The sequence below is a fragment of the Pelodiscus sinensis genome, chromosome 2, assembly GCF_052426305.1.
Source record: "Pelodiscus sinensis isolate ZL-2025 chromosome 2, ASM5242630v1, whole genome shotgun sequence".
NCBI lineage: Eukaryota > Metazoa > Chordata > Testudines > Trionychidae > Pelodiscus > Pelodiscus sinensis.
In genome coordinates, this window is record NC_143053.1 from 2,130,185 (window position 1) to 2,156,466 (window position 26,282).

At 68.9% G+C, this 26,282-nt stretch overlaps 1 protein-coding gene across 3 annotated transcripts in view; it reads right to left on the bottom strand.

Moving 5' to 3' along the window:
• Window positions 1-26,282, bottom strand: part of BOP1 (BOP1 ribosomal biogenesis factor) — a 57,108-nt gene that overhangs the window by 22,069 nt on the left and 8,757 nt on the right. For all 3 annotated transcript variants that reach the window (XM_075916833.2, XM_075916834.2, XM_075916835.2), the window contains exon 3: window positions 18,960-19,058. In XM_075916833.2, the coding sequence (XP_075772948.2) occupies window positions 18,960-19,058 (99 nt within the window). The remainder of the gene's footprint in view (window positions 1-18,959; window positions 19,059-26,282) is intronic.

The window sequence follows — 26,282 nt, forward strand, 5'->3', positions numbered from 1 at the left end:
CGCCCCGCGCTCGCACTGCTGAGGGGTCAGCGACCTGGTGGCCCCTCTCCCCGGCCAGTCCCACCCCGCGCTCGCACTGCTGAGGGGTCAGCGACCTGGTGGCCCCTCTCCCCGGCCAGTCCCACCCCGCGCTCGCACTGCTGAGGGGTCAGCGACCTGGTGGCCCCTCTCCCCGGCCAGTCCCGCCCCGCGCTCGCACTGCTGAGGGGTCAGCGACCTGGTGGCCCCTCTGCCCGGCCGGGTAGCGCGGCTGCCGACCCCAGGGCAGGGACGTGGCACGGCCCGCGCACTCCCACCCCCACAGCAGGGCAGAATGGTCCCAGGCCCCGGCCAGGCCAGGCCCTGGCTTCCACCCGCTCCAGGCCGCTCACATCCCCAGGGGCAAACAGCTGCTGAAGCCAGGCGCCTGGCCTGATGGGGCTGCTGGCAGCAAGGGGGTCAGAGGCGCCAGGCAGCGTCCCACGGGCTCCCCTGGCCCAGCGCTACCGCTCGCGGCACAGGCCTGTGCTGCGTTCTGGCCTGGCAGGGAAGGCTGGCTACAGGCCCCCGGCCCAGGCTGCTCCAGCTACACCAGCTCCCGTCCACCACTGGCGGCAGCAGCCCCAGCCCTGGGCGCCCGGTCCCACAGATCTGGGCTGCCCGACTCCCCGCCGCAGGCCATGAGGGCGCTCGGTCCCAGGGGCACACAGCGGCCTCGGCTGGAGGCCAAGCCAGGACCCGCGCAGACGACTGGGGCCGAGGCCTCTAGCAGGAGTCAGGAGCCGACCGGGCTCGACTGCCCTGCTGTGCTGCCTCCGTGCCAGCTAGAGCCTCGCCGGGACGGACGGTGCCCCACTGCAGGCCCCCCGCAGACAGCATGGCGCGCGTGGAGGGAGCCCCGGGCTGGCGAGGGGAGCGTGGGTGGGAGGTCACCTTACAGCCCCCCCCGGCCGGCCGAGATAGACCCAGGCCCTGCCGCTCGCGGGCCAGGCACAACTGTTGGCAAACTCACCAGGACGTGCGCAGAGCAGGCTCTCCGCAGGGCGCCCCAGGAGCCCTCCCCAGGCCTGCAGGGTGCCCGACCGACCGACACACGCTCTCTCGCAGTGGGGCTCAGGTTCAAGGGCCTCGGCCCAGCAGCCCAGCTGCCATGACCACAGGCCTGGCTGCACACGGGTGTCCCCCTGCCTCGGGCACGCCAGCAACCCCCGGCTTTGCCACGCGCACCTTCCAGCAGCCGTGGCCCTGCGCCAGGCGCCAGCGGGACCCCGTGGCCGAGAACAGCGAGGGCGCTCCAGCTGTGCCCAACCAGGAGTTTTCTGGAGGGCGGCAGCTTGGGACCCTGGCTCGTGCCCCCCATGGTGCCCGCCAGCCTCGCCCTGCACCTCCATGGGATTCTACACCCCGATCCACACCTGCCCCCGGCTTTTACAGCCCTTCCCCCGCCGCTCGGCTCCTGTGGCCGAGGGCAGGAATTCCCGTCGGCGGGCGCCTCCCCGCACCCGGCAAAGAGGCTGGAAGAGGCAGGGCGGTGCCAACCACAAACCTGCCTCCCTCTCCCGCCCCGCACAGGCCTGGCTTCTCCGACCGGAGGCCTGCGGCACCCGCGCTCTGCCTACGCCCTGCGGGTGCTCCGGGGCACCACGTGCCTGGGCGGCTCTGCAGGGCAGGCTGCATCTGGCCCCACACCACCTGTTCTGGAGGGTCCAATGCTGCGAGCTCATCTCCAGAGCGTTCTGGGCGGCTAGGTGGGCCTGGCACGGGTCTCTAGGTCGCGGGCGCCCCTCAGCAGCACCGAGCGCAGGCGCAGCCCGGCCTGGTGCCAATCGGGGACGACGCCCACGGCGCAGCCATCTTCAAACCGAGCAGAGCGCCCGGGCCTGCCGCCAGCAGCACGGCTTCCCGGCCCCTTCCCACCGGTCAGCCAGGCCACTCCCCCAGCGCAGCTCTCAGCGCACTCGCGCCGGGCCGACGCGACTAGGAGGTGCTAAGCACGAGGCGCTGGGGCCCGGCTTCCCCGCCCAGCCCCCCAGCCCCCCACATGAAAGCTGCGGGCCTGGAGGCTGCTTATGGCGTCCATGAACCACTTCCAGGCACCCCCTCCCGCCCGCTGGGCTCCTTGCGCAGGACACCCAACCAGCGCAGGTGGCAACTGCCGGGAGCTGCCGAAGCGTCCAACAGCCCCCAGACGAACGGGAAAAGCCCCTGTAAGGCTGGGCCTGGCTGCCCTGGGGGGCCACAGCGCCCTTCCTGCCCTGCAGATCTCCCACCGCCACAGGGCGCTGCCCCAGGCTGGGCTCCGGGAGCGCTGGCCAAGGGCCCCTCCCAGCCAGGGTGGGTGGCGGGCCCCCAGCATTGACTGCGTGGCGCGGGCAGGCCTGGCAGAACCGCGCTGCCGGCAGGCCAGGAGCGAAGGGCGGTGCCACGCACCTACCCGGGAGCCGCACGGCGAGCCGGGAATTAAGGGTCCAGGGACACTGCTGCCCCTCTCGGACGACCCCTCAGCAGGCAGACGAGCGCCCTTCGCGCTGCCTTGTGCCAGTGGCCTGGCTTGCCCCTGCCTGCTCCTCCTCTCGGCCGCCAGGCCCGGCGGCTAGGGCCCTCCTCCTGCACAGAGCCCCCACCCGGCCTTTGCTGGCTTCCTCCCCCAGGCTCCGGCCAGGAAGGGGGAAGCCGCAGCAGACTCCCCCGGCGGCGAGGTTTTCTCCCGGGCGAATGCACGTGCTGAGCAGGAGCCGTGTTTACGAGCGCTCGGCCCATGCTCCCGCGGGGCCAGTGAAACCTTCAGAAGGAAAACAAGAAAGCCCGAACACACAGCCGGCGCAGCGCCAGCCCACGGCTCCGGCACCGCTCCAGGGATCCGTCCCCCAACCCTCGCACAAGGCTGCAGGGCTCCGGGGAGCGCTGGAACAGGAAGCCGGCGGTGTAATTTTGAAGGAAATTCTCAAAGCCAAGCCATTAAGGGCTGAAAAGGGGGCTGCATCCAATCCGATCGGAACAGAACAAAATCACACACAGCAGCATGGCAGGTTCAACCCCAGCGTAACCCAATTCCACACTTCCTCCTCTTAATCCTGCAGGAACCCGCAGATGGCTGGGAGAGGGGGCTGTGCCCGGCCCGCGGAACGGGCTGCCTCGCCGCCATTCCCCCACCTGCCCAGGCTCTGACACAAGGTGAGCCCCTGGGGGGCAGGGCAGGGCAGCCCCCAGCGAAGGCCGTCAGAGCCGGCCGTGGCGTACGGCTTTCCGCCGAGTCCGGTACCACGTGCTCCATACACATCTCTGGTCCCACAAGAGCACCCGAGCGGCCAGGCGGGGTCAGACCCGCGTCCTGGCTGCCCACAGCGGCCAGTGCCAGGTGCCCAGAGGGAGCGAACACACCAGGGAACCATCCTCCCGAGAGGCAGTGGAGCCAGACATGCCGTGGGGCCCCTTCGAAGCCCACGCCCACAGACGCAGATGGCCCACGTACACCCTGCAGGCCCCCCTCTACTCGCCGAGGCTTTCCGAGCTCTCCCGTGCCCGCACGGCTGGCGCAGGCGCCGCCATGGCCTGACTGTGCCGTGTCACCGAGGCCAGGGGCAGCACCACGAGCCACGGCAGATACCTCTGGCAATCGTAGGGGGCCGGTCGGCGCAGATTCCCTCCGCCAGGACACGGTTCCTCGAGAGTCTGGTGTGGCAGCCCCCGCCTGCTGGCCTGGCTCGCTGGAGCGGCCGCGGGTGCCTTGCAAAGGGCCGGCTCCGTGCGGCCGCAGCGTTGGGAGACCCCGCGCGGCAGCTGGGGAAAGCCACAGGCCGGGCGAGCAGCCGCGGGGAGAATCACAGGACCCCTCACCCGCCAGGATGCGGGCACTGGGGGGGGGGGAAGGAAGGTGCAAAGGAGACACGCAGGCGGCCAGAGGGAAGCCCTGGGGCCGGCCGTGAACTCACGAACCAGCGCGCCCGGCACACGAGCCCCCCACCCGCCTCCACATGCTGCACAGCCCACATGGGGACGAGTGGGCACGTGCCAGGGCGCTTCCAGCAGCACCCGTGCAATTGCACGGGGCATCGACACGCGGCCGACCCGACAGCCGTGCGATGCCACCTGCCGACAGGGCCCCTCTCTACTTGGCCGGGGGAGGGTGCCTGCGCTGGCTGGGCCCTCCCCCATGTACCTGTCCCCACGCGTCCGGGCCCAGCTGCGGCGCTCGCCACATGCTCCATCACCCGGCCCGTCTCGCACCTGCCAGGAAACACGTGTGACCCTGCCGGGCCAGCGCTCGCAGCCCTTTCTTCCCCTGATTTAGCGGCTGCGAGGCGTTTCCCTCCCTGCCCTCGCCCCACTCCAGGCCTGCCAGGTGGGACCCGCCCGCAGCCCTTGCTCTGGGGCCGAGCGCCCAGCGTGGGCACAGCCCCTGGCAGGGACGGCCTGGGAGAAAGGAGCGCGTCAGCCCCAGCCTTTGCGGGAGCAAGGGGGGCCCGGGAGGTGCCCCCTTCCGCCCCACAGGCATGAGCCGGCTTTAATCCTATTGTTCAGAAAGCAGGCCTCCCCCTCGTCAGCAGCGACCGCTTCTGGCTTGTGCTGCGCCTCCCCTCCCCGCCCCCTTGCAAAGCAGCTCCAGCTGTCAGTGGCTCCGATTGGAAGTGCAGGTACGGGCTGGCGGGCTGCCCGGCTCCCTTGTGTCTGTCTGGTGAAAGAGGAAGCCAGTCCACCTCTGGAATTCTTCACTCTCTCCTCATTCCTGCTCCCAGCGTCTCTCCTGGGGCCGTGGGGTCAGCCTCTCTCGCTCTCGGGCGCTCCTTCTCCCTGGCCCCGATCAGATTACAATGCAGGGCCTGTTCACGCCAGCCCCCCCGCACGGTAATCCTGCGCCTCTGTCTCTAACTACCGCGCCGCCGGCCCTCCGCCAGGGGCTTTATCTGACTCACCGCGCCCGGCCGCTCCAAGTGGGGCGAGGGCTGGGGACCGGGAACCAGGGGAGGCATCCGAATCTAGTGCTTGGGACAGAGCTCCTGGCTTCCCTTCCCAGCTGTCCACCGACTCTGGATGACCGAGGGCAGGTCCCTTGACCTGTGCCTCAGTGTCCCTCTCGGTAAAAAGGTCTCTTCCCCACTGGCCTCGCAAGGGGGCATCGTGAGGCAGGGCTGCAGAAGGCGGAGCAGAAAGGCAGCGGGGTGGGGAGGAGCAACATGCCCGGGGCTAGACTCGGGGCGACTGCTGGCCCCCCAGGAGGGCATGGGGAGAGCCGCCCCGATGTCACTGGTGGGCACAGCGCAGCAGCAGGGCACAAAACTGCCCCTATTCCCTGCCCAAGGCAGCGGGCGTGTGTGTGTGGGGTGCACGCGCGTGTGTGTGTGGGGTGCAGCGGGCGTGTGTGGGGTGCACGCGCGTGTGTGTGTGGGGTGCAGCGGGCGTGTGTGTGGGGTGCACGCGCGTGTGTGTGTGGGGTGCACGCGCGTGTGTGTGTGGGGTGCAGCGGGCGTGTGTGTGGGGTGCACGCGCGTGTCACTAACTGGGCTCCGTACAGATGACCAATCCCTGCCTCTGGCTAGAGCGGTGACCGCGTAACCGGTTACCGGGGGCGGCCAGTCGCGGGCAGAGGGCAGCCCCTGCCCCACCAGGCCCCTGCGCCAGGCTGGGAGCCGGCAGAGCCCCGGCCCCACCCCCCTCTCATGGGTTACGTGGTGACGGGTGAACGGGCGGTCGCATCCCTGCCGCGGCCGCGCTGGCTGGGGCGTGCCCGGGGGCGGGGGAGCTTGGCCCAGCAGGGCAGGGTTAGCTTCGGCCTTGCCCAGCGCTTCCCGCTGCCAGTCTGGTTACAAGCAGCCCTCTCCCCCAGGGTGGGAACAGGAGCAAGCTGCCCTGCCCACAGCTGGCCACGGGAGTCCCTTTCCCAAGCCCCAGGAGAGCCCAGCCTGGGCTGACGGCTCCAAGCAAGAGCTGTGCCCAGCTGCAGGCCACGCCCGCCCTCGGCCCAGGCAAGGCGGCATAGGCAGTGAGGGCAGCTCCAGGGGCCCGGTCCGACAGCTGCCCGCAGCCGGGCTGTGCTGGGCCAGGCATTGCCCACGGCAGCTTCCGCCTGGCACTCTCCCCGGCCCAGCAGCACGGCCACACCACAGGGCCACGGGGCCCCAGACCAGCGGGCGCCATGGAGGAGCCAGGTGCCCCAGGGAACAGGGCAATTACCGAGCGACCCCTCCCGCTACCGGCAGCTGTGGCCCTGCCATGGGGGCTAACAGGTGTCTGCGACCGATCTAGTTCCCACTTCCCCGCTGGGCGCAGGCCGGTGGCGCTGGAGCCGGGCGACTGCAGTGCAAGGAAGGAGCCCAGCGCACGACCCTGGAGCGCGCTGGGGCAACCGCAGCTCCCTGCAGCGGCATTGGGGGAGAGGGCGGCGCCAGGGGGCAACGGCAGGTCCCTGCAGTACCATGGGAGGGATCAGGGGGCAAAAACAGGACCCTGTAGCGGCATGGTGGGGGGGGGCAGCGCTGGGGGGCAAATGTGGGTCCCTGCAGTGGCATGGGGGGGTGAAGGTGGCACTGGAGGGGGGGCAAGTGCGGGTCCCTGCAGTGGCGGGGGGGGGGGTGTGACGTACTGGGGGTACCTTGCTGGTTGCTGTGCTGGGTGGTGGGCTGTGGGTGACTCCACTGGCTGCTGGCTGCAGCACGGCCCAGCAGGGCAGGGGATGAGTCACTATGCAAGGGGGCTCCGGACCTGTCTGACCAGTGATCTCCCAGGGAGCAGGACAATGGGAAGAAGGGGGGTGGAGCCCTGGCTGGGGGCAGGGCTGGAAGTGAGGGAGTTAGGGAGGTTTCTGGCTGGTTTCCTGGAGGAAGCAGCCTAAGCAGGGGGCTGGGATTTAGGGGCCCAGGCTCCCCCATCTCCAGGGGGGCTGAGGCATCCTAGGCCTGCCCTGGAACCAGATTCCATCTGGGCTGTATCCTGGAGAGGCAATAAACTCCCCTGTTCTACTGGCTGGTGCAGTCTGTTCGTGCCATACGGGGGTGCAGGAGCCGGGAAAACCCCAACGCGCCGTCACAGGGGGCAAATGCGGGTCCTTGCAGTGGCGGGGGGTGGAGGGAGGTGGTACTGGCGGGGGGGGGGGGGGCAAACTCGGGTCCTTGCAGCGGCACGGGGGGGGGGGGGGAAGACGCGGGTCCCTGCAGTGGCACGGGGGGGCAGTGCTGCCACACAAGCGGCTGGCCCCTGGCTCTCTGCCCCACGCCGCCCCTCGGCCCCAGCCAACATCTCTCATGGCCCAGCCCGGCTCGGCTCGGCTCGGCGCGAGGCAGAGCCCACAGCGAGGGCTGGGCCACAGGGACCAGGCACCTCCCGGGACCCCCGCAGGAAGCCCAGGGCAGCTAACGAGGGGAAGGCTCTGCGAGGTGGGGCTGCCAGGCCTGATTTATGGAGGGCTGTTTTCTTTAGCCCAGCCAGCTGTCAGCGGCCTTCCTGTCGGTGCCTTTCACCCTGCACCTGGAGGGCCCTGGGCCTTGGGGCCAGACCCCTCCCAAGGGGCTGAGAGAGCCTGGCCAGGGCCCCAGGCCGAGCTCCCACCCCCGGGCAGCGCCCCGACGGGGGGCCCCTCGGCCCAGCCCCACGCCGAGCAGCGCCTCCTTGTTCTAATGTAAAGCAAGAGGGCGGCTTGGCCCGCTCTGCACGGCAGCCGGCTCCGGCCCACGGGCGCCTGGGTGCCCCATCCTGGCGCTGCCGCGTGCAGGTCAGGGCACGGCGCCCCCAGAGAACGTGGTTGCGCCCCACAAGCCAAGGGGGCCCCCTCCCGCACTGACTTACCGCCCCCAGGGGAAAGGTCCCCCTCTCCCGAGCTGAGATTCCTCCCGCCAGGCTTCTGCTCCCACCGACCCTGCTGGCAGGCTCCACTCTCAGCTGTGGCTGGTGCGGCTTTGCCAGCCTCGGCACCGTGGGCACCACCCCCGAAGGGGCACAGCCACCCCTGCCCCCTCCCTAGAGCCCGCACAGCCACCCCGCGACACTGCTCCCCCCGGCCATCTCCCCCCGTGGGCGCTCGCCAGGCACACACCCGCGGGGGGCGAAGGCCAGCGACGGCCGTGGGGATCCACACCAGTGCCCTGAGCACAGGCTCCCCGGAGTATCCCCACCAGGCCGGCGGCCGGACACTGGCTGCTTTCTGGCGGGGGGGGGGGGGCTCCCGCTCCAGCCGCTCAGCACGTGCCCAGCCCTGAGTGGAAGCTGCGCAGCTGGGAGAGCCCCGTGCGGAGGGTTACCCCCCCCCCCGGCCCCGCAGCCGGCGAGGCGAAGGCTGCTCAGGGGGCTCCAGCGGCGGGGAGGGGCTGGGGCTAAGTCGAGCGGACAGCTGCCCCTGCAACGTGGCCAGCCCCGGCCCGTACCCGCGCTGCTCGCACACTGTGCGCCCGGCCTCTCCTCGGACCCGCTGGCCTCCCCCAGGACGGCGCGCGGCCCGGCCGGCCAGCGACCACGCAAGGCGAAGGCGGCACAGCTCTGCTGGCTGGGGAGGACTGGGGCGACCACAGCTGGGTGGCAACGCCGGCTGTGCGGGGCAGCGCGGGGGGGGGCTCCGGGTAGACACCCCAGGCAGGGAGCGCAGGAAGCGGGCGAGACGGGCCGTCCAGCCCAGGTGAGCAGCGAAGCAGCAGCGGGGGCGTGGGGAGCCGGACGTGAGCGCTTTTCAAGATGCGGCTGCAATCCGGAGAGCCGCCTCCCCACGCAGAGGCCTTGCCCCGGAGTTCAGGAAACCCGCAGAGCGCCCCACCAGGCCGGCCCTCAGGCAGCTGTCAGTTCAGTAGCCAGGAGAAGCCTGGCTGGAGAGCAGAGCAGAGCAGAGCAGAGCAGAGCGCGGCCTCGGTCGAGGCTCTCGAGTTACAGCCGAGCCCTGGGGGCGAGCGCAGGCACACCGGCCGCGCAGCTACTGCGGCTACTGCAGGGCTCTGGCGGGCACACAGCCAGCAGGAGAAGCCAATTCAGCAGCAGGGACCCCCCTCCGCTCCCCGGCCATGCAGGGACCGGCCAGAGACCCGCCGTGGGGCTTGGATCTGCAGCCTCGCAAGAAGTCGCATGCTGCGCTGCACTCCTGGGGAAGCAGTGACCGCTGGGGGGGGCTGGGTGCCGCGCAGACAGACTCCCAGGGCAATGCCCACCCCTGCCTTCCGCCGCGCTGCACAGACCAGTCCGCCCCCGGCCTCCTGCGAATCGAGCCCTTCCCTGAGCCTGCCTTGCAGAAACGTAGCCCCAGACCCACGGGGAGGGATCCAGCAGTGCCGCCCTGCCAGCCCGCGGCCACGGAAGCCGGCATCCACGGCTCATTTTCATGGAGACCCATTTTGCATCCGTGCAGGGCTCTCCCCTCGGTCACGGGCCTGGGGCTGGCCTCTCCGGCTAACCCCCCCCGCTCTGCCCTTCCACAAGGGGCTGGCCCGCAGGGGCCGCTCCTCGGGGGGCCAGGTGCCTACGCGCTCGGGCGAACCCGGCGCCTTTCCTGCAGCCCAGCCCAGGGCTGCCAAATTCCCACCGCAAACCTAGCACGGCCAAGGAGCAGCTTTCCTTGCGGGGGAAATAAATCTCCCCCCCCTTCCTTCCAGCCCGGCTCCGTAACCTCATCCCTGCTTCCCAGAAAAATAAAACACTTCATGCTGGGATGAAATGAAAACCAGCGGAGCAGCAGCATGCAGCAGGGCGCAGGACAGAATGACGTAGGGCTCCAGCAGCGCCGTGCCAAGGCATTCCTGAGCGTGGCCTCTGCCAGCCACAGCCGCCGGGCCGCACGGGCGTGGCGCGCCGGGAGCGTTTACTGCAGCACCTTCACCCTGGCCCTCTGGCTGGCACGCCAGGCCCCCCGTCAGCTGCACTAGTGATGAACGAGAACTTCCCTCCCCCAGCCCCTGCCGCGGGAAATGGTCCAGCTGGGGCAGCCCCAGAGGCTGAGCCTGACTTGAGGGTCCCACCATGGCCGGCCTCGCCAGGCGGCTGCTCCCCCCCAGCCTCTCGCAGCCGCCCGCTGCCAGCTCTCCTGGGCCCGTGAGCTCCCCAGCGTGTGCCCTGGGGCACTGCGCTCCCGCGCCAGCCAGGCCAACACAGGCCAGCCCCAACGCGGCGCCTCCCGCCGCCAAGCCAATGGGACCAGTTACCCTTCGGCCGGCTTCCTAGCCACGGGACAGCTGCAGAGCCTGGCTGCCCTCTGAGACGCTGCGGCCAGGCCAAAGCAGCCCTGGGCGCCAGGGCAGAGCCTTTCTGGGCTCCAGCTGAGAGGGGGGCCCGGCTGCGCCCCCCCCAAAGGGCGAGCAAAGCGATAAGGGAGCAGGGGAGGGGAGCAGGTGGCAGCCCCATGCCGCATGGGAACGGCAGATAGGAGCGTCCCTTTCACGGTAACCTGTGGTGGGAACGAGGGCTCGTCTGCACCGAAAAAGCTGCAGCGCCGGGAAACCACTCCTGCCCCACCAGAGTGAATCCACTTCCTGGAGAGCCGGCAGCACCGCCCGCACCGGCCCCCCCCCCCCACACCCATGCCTCTGCACCCGCCCCCTTCCCACTCCTGCCCCGCCAGAGCGAATCCACTTCCTGGAGAGCCGGCAGCACCGCCCGTACCGGCTCCCCCCCCCCTGCACCCGCGCCTCTGCACCCGCCCCCTTCCCACTCCTGCCCCGCCAGAGCGAATCCACTTCCTGGAGAGCCGGCAGCACCGCCCGCACCGGCTCCCCCCCCCACACCCATGCCTCTGCACCCGCCCCCTTCCCACTCCTGCCCCGCCAGAGCGAATCCACTTCCTGGAGAGCCGGCAGCACCGCCCGCACTGCCCCCCCCCCCCATGCCTCTGCACCCGCCCCCTTCCCACTCCTGCCCCGCCAGAGCGAATCCACTTCCTGGAGAGCCGGCAGCACCGCCCGCACTGCCCCCCCCCCCCATGCCTCTGCACCCAGCCTGCACTGGCTCCGCACCCAGCCCGCACCACCCGCCCCCCCTCTGCACCCAGGCCCTGCAATTACCAATGCCAATGCCAAGAAAAGATTTCCACAGGCGCAGGATGGATGCGAGATTCTGCCCCTCGGGTGTCATGCCTGGGGTAGCTACAGATACAATTTTGCTTCACAGTCGTGACACAGGCAGATCACAACCAGCCGGAACCCCCGTTCTGGTGGGTAAATCTGACCACGCCGCTCAGACCTGTGACCCGGCTGGGCACCCGGGCAGAGAGCTTGGCCCCAGCTAGCAAGAGCTGGGCTGTCAGTGTGACGTAGTGGGGGGGACTTGCTAACTCACTGGCCACTGTCTGTAGCACCACGGAGCAAGACAGGCCATGAGTCACTAGGCAAGGGTCTCTCAACCGGTCTGACCACTGACCCCCATGGACAGGAACAAAGGGAGGGGGATGCTGCCCTGGCGGGGGGCAGGGCTGGAGGAGGGTGGGTTAGTTTCTATCTGGGAGGATGGAGGAAGCAGCGGCAGCAACAGGCTGGGGGGTTTAGAAGCCAAGAGCCCCCCCATCTCAAGGCGGCTGAGGCATCCTAGGCCTGCCCTGTAACCTGATGACATCAGTGCTGGGCTGTACCCTGGAGAAGCAATAAACTCCCCTGTTCTACTGGCTGGGGGAGTCTGTTCGTGCCCTTTCGGGGTGCAGGAGGCGGGGGACCCCCAACGCGCCGTCACAGTCAGTACACGCGTCCCTTGACCCGGACTCCGCGCTGCCCTGGAGATGGCGGCTGGGAGAACCACCCAGAGTGCCGTATCTCGGCGGGGCCGGCGAGTCTTTCACAAACTCTCACTCCAGAGCCGCCAGCTGTCCAGGACCTCCGCACCCGCAGCGCCCGAGCCTTGCTCCCCTTCAGCCCCGAGCAGCGCGGCCCACACCCCCTTTCCCAGGCGGCCGCCCTGCCTCCCCCGCCCGTCACGGCCCCCCGCAGCCGCCCTGCCTCCCCCGCCCGTCACGGCCCCCCCCAGCCGCCCTGCCTCCCCCGCCCGTCACGGCCCCCCGCAGCCGCCCTGCCTCCCCCGCCCGTCACGGCCCCCCCCAGCCGCCCTGCCCCCCGCCCGTCACGGCCCCCCGCAGCCGCCCTGCCTCCTCCACCCCTCATGCCCCCCCACCTGCCCTGATTCCCCTGCCCCTCACGCCCCACTCTCAGCTGCCCTGCCTCCCCTGCCCGTCACAGCCCCCCCAGCTGCCCTGCCTCCCCTGCCCGTCACAGCCCCCCCGGCTGCCCTGCCTCCCCCACCCGTCATGCCCCCCCACCTGCCCTGATTCCCCTGCCCCTCACGCCCCACTCTCAGCTGCCCTGCCTCCCCTGCCCGTCACAGCCCCCCCGGCTGCCCTGCCTCCCCTGCGCCCCGTCACAGCCCACCCGGCCGCCTGCGTCCATCACGCTCCCTGCCGCCCCGTCTCGGCCCCCCCAGCTGCCCTGCCTCCCCCGCCGGTCACAGCCCCCCTGGCTGGAAACAGCTGCTAGTGCCAAGCAAGCCAACCCCAAGGCCAGCCTGCGAGGCCACTGCGCCGCGAGCCACGGGTGCTCATGACCGGCAGGCCTGGGGGCTGGGCCTCGCAGAGCAGACCCAAGAAGTCCCCAGGCAGTCTGGCCCTGCCAAGCCAAGCCAAGCCGCAGGGCACGTGGCAAGGCACAGGCTCCTCCGTGCACCAGCCTGAGACCGACCCAGACACTGCGGGGCTGCCTCATTAGCTCTGCCCTGGCTTTCCGGGTCACTGCAGGTCCCGCACGGGACCAGAGCAGCCTCCTGCCCCCCCTCCTGGGAAGGGAAGCCAGGCTAACGAGGCGCGCTGCTGGCGCGGGGACTCGGACTCCCCCGGCCCCCGGTGGAGAGGAGAGCGCAGCGCCTGGCCCCGCTGAGGCTGGGAGAGGGGCCGTGTCAACGCCAGGCTCCGCTGCCACCCATCTCTCCTTGAAGGGGAGCTCCTGGGCCGGACCCGACCCCCCGGCCAGCGCTCCCAGCCTTACGCTAGGCAAGCCGCTCGGGGACTCCACACAGGGCATGTGCCGCTTCCCTGCCGCCCTGGCTCCCTGGGAAGAGGGTGAAGGGTCCTCTGGCCACTGCAGGGCAGCGCCATCCGCCGTAGGGGCTGGGCCTGACCCTTGCCCTGCTCCGGGCCAGGCCTCCAGACGGGCCATGGTCACGCTTCCTTGGCTGCCCGAAGAGCCCTCTGGGGCCTGGGTGCTCTGCAAAGCGGGCATGGCTGGAAGCCTCCCTGGAGGGGCCGGCTCTAGCCCGGAGCATGTCAGCGGCCTGTGCCGGGCCCTGCCGCACCAGCTCCTTTCCCCTGGGCAGCCGCGGAGGAGATGGCGGGGTCAGCTCTTCACCAGGGACCCTGAGCCCTCTTGGCTCCGCAGCCGCCAGGCCAGCCTGCTGCAGCTGCGAGTTTGGGGGGAGGAGGGGGCTTTGCTTCCCCAGGGAGGAGCGGTAAGCGGAGCCGGAGCCGGAGCCGAGCACGCGGCGTTAGCACACAGAGGGGGAAACTCAATGGAAAAAAGTTTCCGCTCCCTGGCTGCAAGTTGTGGGTTTCGCTCTTTTTGGGTCAGAGGCCTGATTGTTTCAATGCGTTTCACTGAGGTCATTCCTTCCAGAGCAGAGCGGCGCTCCTGTCCCCGCTCAGCAGCTCGCGCACACTCCCAGGAGCAAGTCTAGGCAGCCGGAGTCGCCGAGTCCCTCTTTCCTACGGGCGGATCCGCACCCGGCCCGTGTCAGCCCCACACCCACGGCAGCCCGGGCTGGCCCCGCGCACCGTGCTGGCTGCACGCCCAGGCGTCCCCGCCCTCGCCCCCGATGCCAGCCCGGGTGCCATGGGGCCAGGGGGAGCTCTTGCGGGGCGGCAGCGTCTGCCTCCGCGCTACCAAATCCCCGCGGCTCCAACACCCCCGTCACGCTGGCGCGGTGCAGAGAAACTTTCCACTCCGGCTCAACAGCTGGAGGCCGCTTGCAGCTGCTTAGCTGGCCCGAGGCGCTCTGCCCCCTCCCGACCGGCCTCGGTGCCCGACTCAGCCCCCTCGTGGCTGGAAAGCCGGGCCGCCCAGCTGCCCTCTGCACAGCCCCAGGCGCTTCTCCCCCTGCAGCCTCGGGCGCCCCCTTCCCAGGCAATCTACAGCAAGACCTCGGATCTCCAGGGCCCCAGGCTCCTCCCCGCCCTGGACTTGGGCCGCACAGCCAGAGACCAACAGGCGACAACTGTCCTACTGCATGGGACGTGTGTCCCTCACAGCCCGGGGGGGGGGGGTCAGGTGGGGCAGGGGAGGCTGGCAGCCCGGGGCAGAGCAAGCCAGGCTGGAGAGGGGCTGGCTGGGCCTGGAAAGCCAGGAGGTTAGTAGGAGGGCAGCAGGTGGGCGCCTGCAGTCACTCGCGGGGGGCTGGGGGAGTCCCCTGGAGGCAAAGGCTGCAGGATCCCAGAGCCCAGGGACAGAGAAGTCCTGCTCCACATCACTAGGGCTGAGCCGGGCCCCCTGGGACCCGGAAGGGAGGGACTCAGGGTGATGCGGCGAGGGCCAAGCTGCAGGAGAGATCCCCGCAACGGGCTGCTGGGAGGGCACCTCCCGTGGGAACCAGCCACTAAACCAGCCCTGGCCAGGAGGCGGCCTCCAGCGGTGGGCGACCCAGCGCCAGCTAGCCCGGGACCCCGTCTCGGAGGGCAGCAGAACTCACCCCAAAGCCCACAGCACAAAGGAGCCCCCAGGCAAAGCCCCTACGCACCGAGCTGCCGACCGCACCGGGGACGCCCGCCAGCCACGAGCGCGCCCCGAACCTCGGCCTCTGGCAAAGCATTCGGCATCCGTAACATTGCAGCACGGCTCCCCAGGCGGCAGCCACGCCCACCACGTGACACCCACGGGCCCTCCCCAGCCGTGTCCCAAGCCGTCTGCGCCCAGCCACCCCCTCTGGATACACCAGGCTGCGTCAGACCTCGGCCTGCTCCGCCCGGCCCTCTCCGGGCGCCCCCTCGAGGTTCTGCTGCTGCTGTCTAGCGCGGGGAGCCGCCAGGTCGCCCACGGACACCCCGCTGACTTGCAGATTACTGCCCCTCCCACGTCCTACACCCCTGGCTCCACCGCCCGCTCTCCTGGGCGCCAAGCACGGGACCGCGGCATTCTCCCCACGCACGCCCAGAGCCGTCGGCTGCTCCTGGCAACGCGCGGTACGGATGAGCTGGCTGCCCGGCTCTGCAGGCTCTGTCCCAAGCCCCCGACCTCTCCTCTAGCCCTGGCCCCCCAGGCACGAAGAGCCCAAAAGGGACGGGCACGTTCTGGAGGAGACGGTAGCAGAGTCGTGATGGGTTTCCCTCCACTGCACCGAGGATCACTGACCCCAGAGCGGTGGGGGGCGGGGCATGGCCCCTCTGGCCCAGACTGGCACAAGCGCAAAGCAGGACTGGGCAGAGAGCAGGCAGCCGGCTGCCCATGGGCCCTGGCCTGAGATCTCAGCCCACCGCTGCAGCTCTGCACGGCCTCAGGAGCAGAGGGTGCGAACCTGGCGCCGACGGTCAGACACAGGGTAAGCAGGAGGCCGGCTTGCCTATTGCACCGGGGCAGCCAACGGCAACACCCCGACCCCGTCAGCCCAGCCCTCGCAGAGCTGCCCCACCTTCTCAGGAGCGCCCGGACTCCCCCCCGGAGACCAGACACCCAACCCGTCCGGCTGGAGGCGACACGGACCCAATGCCCCTGCCAAGCCGCCGCGCGGGGGGGGAGGCAGCGGGGCAGCCCACTCAGCAACTCGCCCGGGGTTAAGTGGCCCTGGCCTTCCGGCGCTGCGTTCTGCTCATCACGGCCTCTTGGCAGCCTCCCTCCCGCCCTGCGGCCGTCGCACGGGGCTAAGTGCCGGCAGCGCTCCAGGGCGACGTGCTAAGTGTTTAATAGGGTTTGGAAGTGGGAAGCCCCAGGCAGCTGCTGGCGCTGGCCGCTCCGGAAGCGCCCCCCCCGGAGTGATGAGTTTAAGAAGCTGTCTGCCAGCAGCACATTCTGAAGGGCTTTTTCCCCTCGCTTGGCTAATCAGCTACTGAAAGAAGAGCTCCCTCAGCCCCCCCAGCCCGGGTCAGCTGCGCCCCGGCGGGGGGAGCGGGCCTGGAACGGCCGGCGGCTCGCTGAGGAGCACTCAACGCGCCTTCATTCATTACCCACTGCCATGTGGAATAGTCATTGCGGGAGGAAGCAGAGCCCGAGCAAAGCCCCACACTGCTTCCTCCCAGCGAGGCCTGGCCGCCCTGCAGCCATTCATCTCGGCCCGGCGGAGGGAAGAGACACTTGGGCGGGATGACAAGTGCTGAAGTGGCGGGGGGCTGGGAGCGAGGGGAGCTGCCGCCCAGGGAGACGCTCACACATCCTGCACTTGCCGATTCCTCACGGCGCGGGCTCCAGCCCTGACAGCCAGAAGCGGGCCCCGCGGCGACGCTGCGCTCCCGCGTCCGAGCGCCCGGCCAGGAAACCAATTCATTTTGTTGTGTCTCTTCTCAGAGCACACAGCTGGGCGCCGGGCCAGGCCGGGCGTGGAGGCCTGCCAAGTGAGCAGCAGCTCGGGGAGGAAATTGAGTCTGCGCTAAGCACGGGGGCACGGCAGGTCTGAGCTCCGAAGCCCAGGCACCGGCAGGAGAGCCAGCGCAAACGCCACACAGCCAGGCGGCGGGCCGCCAAACGGCCGCCTGCGTCACAGCCCACGCCCGGAGGCCTGGCCGCTCCGCCCGCCCACCGGTGCCCCACTTTCCAGCCTGCCCGCCGGAGACGTTCGCCCTGTTTGCTTTGCTATGCTGTGTGGGAGTCCTACTGGGCTGTTCGGGTGGAACCCCGTGTGCCTCAGTTTCCCCAGGCACTGCACCGGTGCCCGGCGGGGGATGGGAACATGGGTGTGGCTCTCACTGAGGGAGGCTGCCCCACCTTAGCACGTCCACATCGCTAGCTCAGCCTCAGCCTCTCTCGCTACCCACGCCCAACCTGGCGCCAGCCGCCCGTCAGCGACAGGAGGCCGGGCTCTGACCCCATAGAAGGGGGCACCGGCTCTTGCCCCGCCCACAACAGAGGAAGATGGCTGCAACTTGTTCCTCTCTCGGCAAAGCCTGGACACCCTGGGGGACAGAGAGCAGTGCTCCAAGGGCACAATCCAGTGCCAGCAGCCATGCCAGGCCGGCGCCACGCAGGCATCCTTGCTACAGCCCGAAAGGATCCGGGGACTAGAACCCAGGTCAGATGCTCCCAGGAGCCGGTGCGGCGGTACAGTCCGGGAGCGCCATGGAGACCGGAGCGACGGTACCCGGCAGCCCCAGCCACGCACCCTGTGGAACGAGAACAGGACGCTGCCGTCCGCTCGACAGCCAGAGAACCACTCCCCTCGAGCCGACACCAGAGAGCCCGGGGCTACGAGGGTCAAACACTGACAGGCTGAGCCCTGGGGACATGGGAGCCCAGCAACCAGCAAGCGCGGAGCAGCTGGGGAATTGGCCAGCGCTACAGTACGCAACGCGGTGACTCAGGGCATCCGACGCCATCAGGCGGTGGCGGGACATCTACCCAGACCAGCACGAGGAGGGAGGAGCTGGCAAGCCAGCGAGAGCGCTGGTAACTCAGACATTGTCCCCACGGACTGGGCTCCGGAAGGACAGCCTGCACTGGATTCTCAGTCGCCGAGGGATTCCCTCCCCACGGCACCGCTCCCTACCCCCGCCGGCCCCACCTCAAGCAATCCCTCCCACGGCCCTGCTCCTCATCCTACCCATCTTGGCTAATAGCCATTAATGGACCTAACCTCCACGAAACTATCTAGCTCTTTTTTGAATCCTGTTAAAGTTCTAGCCTTCACCGCATCCTCTGGCGAGGAGTTCCACAGGTTGACTGTGCACTGAGTGAAGAAAAACGTCCTTTTGTTTGTTTTAAACCTGCTACCTATTAATCTCATTTGGGGTGTATCTAGACTACACTACACTTTCGAAAGAGGATATGCAAATTGCGCGGGAATTCGCGTATCTTCTTTCGAGCTCACTTTCGAAAGTGAAAGTAATGAAGACGCGGTTTTGTCGGCGAACCTTCCCGTTGGTCGACAAGCCGTGTAAACCTCATTCTTTTAAGGAAAAGCGGCTTGTCGACCAACGGGAGGGTTCGCCGACAAAACCGCGTCTTAATTACTTTCACTTTCGAAAGTGAGCTCGAAAGAAGATACGCGAATTCCCGCGCAATTTGCATATCCTCTTTCGAAAGTCTAGCGTAGCCTAGATACGCCCTTGGCAACCCCTCGTTCTCGCACTGTGGGAACAAGCCAATCACTTTTCCTTATTCGCTGTCCCCACACCAGTCGGGACTTCACAGACCTCCCCTACCCCCGAGTCTCCTCTTTCCTGAGACGTCCCCGTCTTCAGCCTCCTCACCTGGGACCCGTTCCAACCCCCGGCCACCTCTGCGGCACCGTCCTTTCTCTGCACCCAGCGCACGCGGCGGGTTCGTGCCCTCGGCATTCGGTAGCCAGGCCTCTGCCCTCAGCAGCCTGGCAGGGGCGCACAAGGCTTGCTCCTGCCGTGCCGGGGGGCGTTTGGGGAACCGTTCACACACAGTGGTGTTTAGAGCAGCCAGGAGCGGGGAGCCTGTCCCTTCCCCACAGGCCAGCCGAGAAGCCTCCCCGTGTCTCCTGAGCCATCGTGCCGCCTGGCTGGACCAAGCCCTTAGCCTCAACGCCCTCCCCTCCGACCTCCCCACAGGCAACGTAGGGCACACCAGCCCCCGTTCTCCACTGCGTCGGGGGCGGGGCCGAGTATTTCCCTGGAAATCCCACCCCCAAGCTTGCCAAGAGGGGGGCTTCAAGGCACGTGAACACACGAACATGCACAAACAAGTCTCACCGCTCCCCCCCCCCCACGCCTTCCCGCTGGCTGGAGCTACGCCCCGGCCTCCGGCCCCCGCCACGCTCCCTGCGCTGGCCAGTCCCCGCAGAGGACGGCGCTTGGCAGACAGACTCTCAGAGGCACCCTCCAGCCTCGCCCCTCGCCGCCAGCGCAGGCACCAGCCGACTCGGCGCGTCCACCTGGCTCCTACCTCCTCGTCGGAGCTGTCCTCCTCGTACTCATCCTGCAGGGGCAGGCTGGACCCCGACTCCACGCTCCGGCTCGTCCCAGGGACTTGCTCCTTCCTGGCCTGCAAGACGAGAAGCCAGAGATCAGCATGGCCCCCGGCACGGACAGCGCTGTGCTGGCCTCAGGAACGCCCCCGCCCCCGAGGGGCCAGGACCCGCTGCCTTCCCCGGTTTCCCACACGGGGGCTCTGGCGGACACCAGCCCTTCTGCTAGGGATCCTGGGGAGAGCCGGTCGCCACCGCGGGCAAGGCGGGAATCCATGTAGCTCTAAAACGGACCAGCCCACCCCTCCACTCGCCCCCCCGGCTGCAAGGAGGGAGAGTGACTAGCCCCAGCCGCCCGGGGCCAGTCTTCTAGCGGGGCAGAACACCCTCTTGCCAGGCGGACTTTCCCCGCCCCTGCAGCCTGCCTGCGCGCTGCGAAGCTCGCTCCTGCCGAGGTCAGACACGCCAGGGACCGCTCCCCGCCCGGGCACGGCCAGTAGCCACCAAGGGCTGGAGATGGGCAGGACACGGGCTGGCAGGCCCCAGTGGCGGGGCGCGGTGCTTTGCCCTGGGGGAAAAAGGTCTGCAGGCACCTCGGGGGTGGGCAGCTCGGCGATAAGCGCCAGGCCAGTTGGGCGCACGAGCCTTGTCAGCCCCTGCGGGACACGCCCTCCAGGTCCAGAGAAGGCCGGGCCCAGCTGTGCATCCAGCGCTCCCCGCCCTCCGCCGCTAGCCAGACGCCCCAGGGTTCCTGCAGCCATCTCCCACCCACAGCCCTTCCTTAGCCACCCAGCCGAGAGCACGACTGCCAGGCCGGAAGGGGTCTTGAGCCCAGCCCAGCCAGGCCAGGCCGCCGCACGCACAGCAGCATGTAGCCCAGTGGGTCTGGGCCCCCGGGGAGCCGCCGGCAAGCCCGGGGGGCACCAAGCAGGGCCCGCATTAGACTTGCTAGGGCTCGGGGCAGAGAGCCTAAGCCCCCACCATGGGGCTGAACCCTAGGGCCCGGAGACCCTGCCACCGCAGCCTGAGCAACGCCAGCCCTGGCTGTTCCCTGCAGAAACCAGCGACCGCGGCAGGCGGGCTGGGGCGTTTCACAGACAGAAAAAGGCGGCGAACCCCCAACCTCGCCCCTCCTGCCAGGCGTTCTCCAGACGGCCGCTCTCTAACATCTCAGGGACGGCGATTCCACAACCTCAGTTGGGGCGGGTTTCCGACTGCCCGGCCAACCGAGGAAGCGCCTCCCAGAGCAGCTGGCGGAGGCGATACCTGAGCCACAGCGACTATCCCTGGAGGCCGGGAGAGATCCCAGAGGAACGGAAAAGGCACGTTTAGTGCCCCTCTACGGAAAGGGGATAAACCCGCCTGGGGGCTCCGAGCACTCTGCTCGGCTTCGGTAGCCGGTGCAAATATCGGCAAACCCCTGGGGAGGGGGGCTACGGAAGAGCCGGCACGGATGGGTCGCGAACGCACCATGGCACGCCAGCCCCCGCTCTCTGGGGCAGGGGAACGCGCCTCGGGCATGGGGGGAAGCGGCTGCTGGGGCACAGCTCGAGAGCCTTGGGCCAGCGTCTCAGGCGAAGGCTGCTGCACATGCTGGCAGCCAGGTTGGAACTGGGGTGCCTAAAGCCGATGGACAATATCCCCGAGATGTGGACGGAGCAGCAGAAGCAGAGCCAGGATGGGTCAGACCTCAGGTCCATGCAGCCCAGTGTCCTGTCTTCCTGGCCAAGGTCAGGTGCCCAGAAGGACTTAACAGAACAGGGAATCATTGAGTGATCCCGCCCATTCCCAGCTTCCAGCAAGCAGCGCCCAGGGACACCATCCCTGTCCAGCCTGGCTAGTAGCCACTGATGGACCTAACCTCCATGCATTGACCGTTTTTGAACTCTGTTATAGTCTTGGCCTTCACAACATCCTCTGGCAAGGAGTTCCGCAGGTTGGCGGCGTGATGAGTACAGAGAAACTGCCTTTATTTGTGTAAAACTAACAGATTGCTCAGCTCGATGCCCTCTGGCTCAGCTAGCCCCCAAACCGTCCTGCGGGGTTTGGTATCGGTGAGGACACCTGAGGGGGCTGCCATGTGGTGATCACAAGTTTTTCTCTGCACCCAAGAGGGTTCTGACAGGCACAAGGCTGCGCTCGCGGCTCTCAGGCTGCCTCCGTCCAGAGGGACGCTTGCCTGCATCTCCAGAGCTCCGGGGGCACCCACAGCGCAGCCAACCCCGGGCCCCACTGACCGCTAATCAGAAGTGACGGGATCAGACCCCATCTGCCCAAACGGCAGGGAAGGCAGCGTCCGGCCTGGCAAGGCGTCCCGCGGGTCAGAGCGTGGCGTGCGGCGGGCGGGACGTCTCCGCCTCAGAGGGAAGTGCCGCTGGTGGCAGTCCAGCGCATTCCCGCCGACACGGGTAACCAGACAGCACCGCGTCTCAGACTGCGCCCACTCGCTGACCTGCAGACCCCGGCCCTGGAAAAGAGATTCTCTCCCCCGCCCCCCACTCCGGGGACCCAGGCTGGATCGGGTTTACCAGAGGATTCGAGGAAATAATCAGAAAACCAGCTCCAGAAAAAACCCCTCGGGGGAGCAGTAAAATCCACACAGCGTGCGATCACCTTCGGCTGTGCGCAACACCAACGCAGCCCCCGCCGAGCTGCAGGGAGCCGGGTGGGAGAGCGCCTGGAAAATACCGGGCCAGCGAGGGGATGAGATTACTGCACAAACAAAAGGCTTTATTACATTTTTTTAAAAGGAGATTGGAGATAAGTTTTTTTCCAGGCTTTTGGCGCTACAAGGGCTTTGGACCGGAGTTTCCATCCCCCCCCCCCCCGCTCACTTCCCCTCTCCTCCCGCCACCACAGTGAGCTTTGGAGAAAGCGCTCGTGCTGCCAGACTAGGTCACTGGCGCAGCAGGCTGCCTCTGACGGCAAAGCCACGCCGGCAAGTGGCACCCAGCACCCCCGGCCTCGGCGCCCGCCCCAGCTTGTGCGACCCACCCACACCCCCAGCGTGGGCAGCCGAGGTCCCCCGACCTGTGCGCTCCTGGGGAGTGGAGCTCCAAACCCCAACCTGGGGCTGCTTCACAAGCACCTGGCATAAAATCCAACCCACATCGCCCACGAGCACATCTGGGATGCAGGCAGGACTCGAGTGCGCAGCAATTAATGAGATCTCCAGGCACGGCCAGCTGTGCCGAGCCCCCCTCGTGTGGCACAGGCCCAGAGCAGAGCCTGACAGACCCGCCTGCCGCTGACCACGGGCCCGTCGCAGCGGGCAGGGGTACCCGGAAGCTGCACGTCCCCGCCAGGCGGCGCAGGGCCCGTGGTGGGGAGCAGGTGTTCAGCACGTGTGCAAGAGCCCAGCCAGGTCATGCTGCAGCAGGTCCCCAGATGGCTCAGTGCACGCCGAGTGCGCTCCCGGGTCAGGCCTGTGTCAGGGGCCGCGAGGAAACCCCGCCGGTGCCTTTGGCAGGCGCTTTGCTTTGCTTTGCTGCGTGGGCCAGCTCGGGGGTGGGGGCTCCGCTCACCTGGGGCAGGGGAGATGAGGAGCCCTTTCCCTCCTGCCTGCGCCGACACGGGGCGGATAGCTCCGGGGCTTTGCTCTGGGACCCAGCCAACGCGGAGCGGCTGGACCGCGGCGATCCACGAGGGGGCAGCACGCGTTGCTGCAAGCGGACCGAGAACCGGCCAAGCGAGGCTGTGAGCGCAGAGCTGCAGGGAGCCAGCAACCGGGCTGAAGAGAGGTTGCCCCACCAGGAGCCAACAGACCGAACCTCCCTGCACCGCGTCTGCAGCAAAGCTCAACTTCGCCGCCCAGACGGGACTGGAAGCTGCCCTGGCGGCAGGCAGGGCGCTCGGTGGGAGGAGGAAGCGTCCCATCCTGGCCAAGCAGACTCCCTGACCCGCAGCCCCAACCGCTCCAGTGCTGCCCCGCTCGGCTCCTGCAGCCACGGGCCTGGGCCAAGAGCGGGGAAGGGGGAACGAGGGAGACCAGGCCCAGCACGCCCCCAGCAGAGAGGGGGACAGGGGAACAATGAGGAGAGCAGCTCCAAAGAGGCCGGGGACCCGCAGCACAGCGCCGCCCAGCCCGACAAACGGAACGACGGCCCCGAAACCCGTGCACACCGGCACTGCTCCCAGGCCGCCGCCCCGCCCCAGCCAGCTCTCCTGGCACAGCACAGCCGGCGCCAACCACGTCGCCCACCGCGCCTCCAGCCCACAGGGCCGGGCAAAGCCCCACGTCGAACTGAGCGGGGTGAGCGGGGGAGCTATTCACAGCCTCAGCTCGCCGGCCCAGCAGAGCACGGCCCCCCACAGGGCAAACACCCGCCGCTGGCCCTGGCTCCCAGGCTCTGGCTCCCGGGCTGTTAACCACAACACAGATGGTCAGGCTCCGGCCGGAGCCCAGGCTCACGGCCAGCCCTGCCGCAGGCCAGCCATAGGGGTTACCTGCCATGGAGACCCACCTGGAAGAGCCTGAGCAAAGCTCCGCCACTTTGCTCGGCTCCTGGATCCCCAGGCTGGGCTGTTCTCCCCTCACCCCTGCCCCCCAGGACGGAGAACTCCCCTGCAGCCAGCCCTCTCGCCTGCGCTGGGGGGAAGATACCAGGGAGGGACCAAGCACCCCCCCGACCCGCGAATCCAGTGAAGCCGGTGGGGGAAGCGTGCAGACGCCAGGCACTGGGGGGCTGCATTTGGGGGATAGGAGCAGCCTGGAGCAGGGGAGAGCGCCGGCCTGCGGTGTGCATGGGAGCCTGGCGGGGAGCGAGGTCCCGGAGCATGTGGACGTGGCTGGGAGCAGCAGGGCCCCTGCTCGCGGGTGTTTATGGCAAAGGCGCACCAGGAGATTCCTGTCTGGGCTGCCGGGTTTGCGTCACAATCCCGCTAGGGCTGAGCTGGAGAGAGGGGAGAGGCAGGGGCTCTGCGAATGCCCATGGATGCCTGGACTAATTAAATCGCGCTTAATTGACTAGTCGAGCAGTCGCTGGAATTTCCAGTCGACAGGCACTTCCACATTCTCCCTCGGGAACGGACAAGAGCCGCGCTGGGCCCGGGGCACTGCGCCTCAGCCTGGGAAGTCCCGCTGACTCAGGCGCTTTCCCTTTGAAAAGCCCTTGGGGGCCCTTGTGCATTTCAAAGCGGCAGCGCCCTCCCGGAGCCTGGGGTCAGCGGGGGACTCAGAGTCCTGCGCTGGCCCCGGCTCCATGCGGCGCTGGCACTGTGAAATGCCGCAGGGAGCCGGGGTCAGTCCAGGACTCCCCAGCTGACTCTGTGTTCCGCGGAAATGCTGCATGGAGGGCAGGGTCAGCTAGGCAGTCCCCCACTGACCCAGGGCTCCGGGCGGGGGCAGCAAAGGGGGGAAGAGGGAGCATTCTACCTGCTGCGGGGGAGCGACTCGTCTCTAACATCGGCAGCCTGGACTTGGCAAAGAGACTCGCGTCACAACACGAAGCGGGGGAGGCAGCCCTGCAGATCCCTGTGACGCTAACCGCCAGGCAGTGCAGGGCCCCAATTAGGACATGCAAGTTCCTGGCGCTTTGAGCTCGGTTGGCCTGTCCCCCACAGCAGCCCCTGCGGGTCCAGGCCCGGCCCCCGCTGACTCCACTCGGAAGCTGGCCTGGCCAAACTGGACAGCAGCACCGTGCCACTCACCGCGGGGGCGGCTACACCGCAGCGAAACTCCCAGCCGGCCGGCGCCGCGGATACAGCAGGGTTGTTTCAATGCAGTGAGACGCTGCGGGTGGGGCTGGAGCCCGGGGCTGGGACCCCCGAGGCGAGAGGGCCGACGGGGTAGCAGCCGAGCAGACACCCGCAGGGACAGGCGAGGCTGGCAGTTTCTTGCCACAGCTCTGCGAGCTCAGAGCGGCAGACCCCCACCTGCTCCCATGCAGTGCCAAGCCAGGGCGGCAGCTGCCAGGGACTGGGCAAGCCCCTGGGCTTCCGAGAGCCAGGGCTCGCCAGGACCGGGCCTGGGCTCAGCTGTCACTCAGCCCAGAGAAACCCCTCGCCCAGACTGGAAAACTCATCCATGGCGACGGCCAGAAGGGAGCCCAAGGAGCCGCTCTGCTGACCTGCCTACGCCAACCCACAGCCCGGGGGGGGCAAAGGATCCCCCCTTCCTCCGAAAACGGCTCCTTCTGGCTGCAACCAGCGCCCCCGCTGCCACCAGCCCTTCGCCTCCCAGCAGCAGCGTTAAAGCCGCACAGAGAGCGCCGGGCAGACCCCCAAAGAACCTCCCCCTCCCCCCGCCCAGGGCAGCAGGGCACAGAGCGCCGGGCAGACCCCCAAAGAACCTCCCCCTCCCCCCGCCCAGGGCAGCAGGGCACAGAGCGCCGGGCAGACCCCCAAAGAACCTCCCCCTCCCCCGCCCAGGGCAGCAGGGCACAGAGCGCCGGGCAGACCCCCAAAGGACCTCCCCCTCCCCCGCTCAGGGCAGCAGGGCACAGAGCGCCAGGCAGACCCCCAAAGAACCTCCCCCTCCCCCGCCCAGGGCAGCAGGGCACAGAGCGCCGGGCAGACCCCCAAAGAACCTCCCCCTCCCCCCGCCCAGGGCAGCAGGGCACAGAGCGCCGGGCAGACCCCCAAAGAACCTCCCCCTCCCCCGCCCAGGGCAGCAGGGCACAGAGCGCCGGGCAGACCCCCAAAGAACCTCCCCCCGCCCAGGGCAGCAGGGCTCAGAGCGCCGGGCAGACCCCCAAAGAACCTCCCCCCGCCCAGGGCAGCAGGGCACAGAGCGCCGGGCAGACCCCCAAAGAACCTCCCCCCGCCCAGGGCAGCAGGGCACAGAGCGCCGGGTAGACCCCCAAAGAACCTCCCCCTCCCCCGCCCAGGGCAGCAGGGCTCAGAGCGCCGGGCAGACCCCCAAAGAACCTCCCCCTCCCCCGCCCAGGGCAGCAGGGCACAGAGCGCCGGGCAGACCCCCAAAGAACCTCCCCCCGCCCAGGGCAGCAGGGCTCAGAGCGCCAGGCAGACCCCCAAAGAACCTCCCCCCGCCCAGGGCAGCAGGGCACAGAGCGCCGGGCAGACCCCCAAAGAACCTCCCCCTCCCCCGCCCAGGGCAGCAGGGCACAGAGCGCCGGGCAGACCCCCAAAGAACCTCCCCCCGCCCAGGGCAGCAGGGCTCAGAGCGCCGGGCAGACCCCCAAAGAACCTCCCCCCGCCCAGGGCAGCAGGGCACAGAGCGCCGGGTAGACCCCCAAAGAACCTCCCCCTCCCCCGCCCAGGGCAGCAGGGCTCAGAGCGCCGGGCAGACCCCCAAAGAACCTCCCGCTCCCCCCGCCCAGGGCAGCAGGGCACAGAGCGCC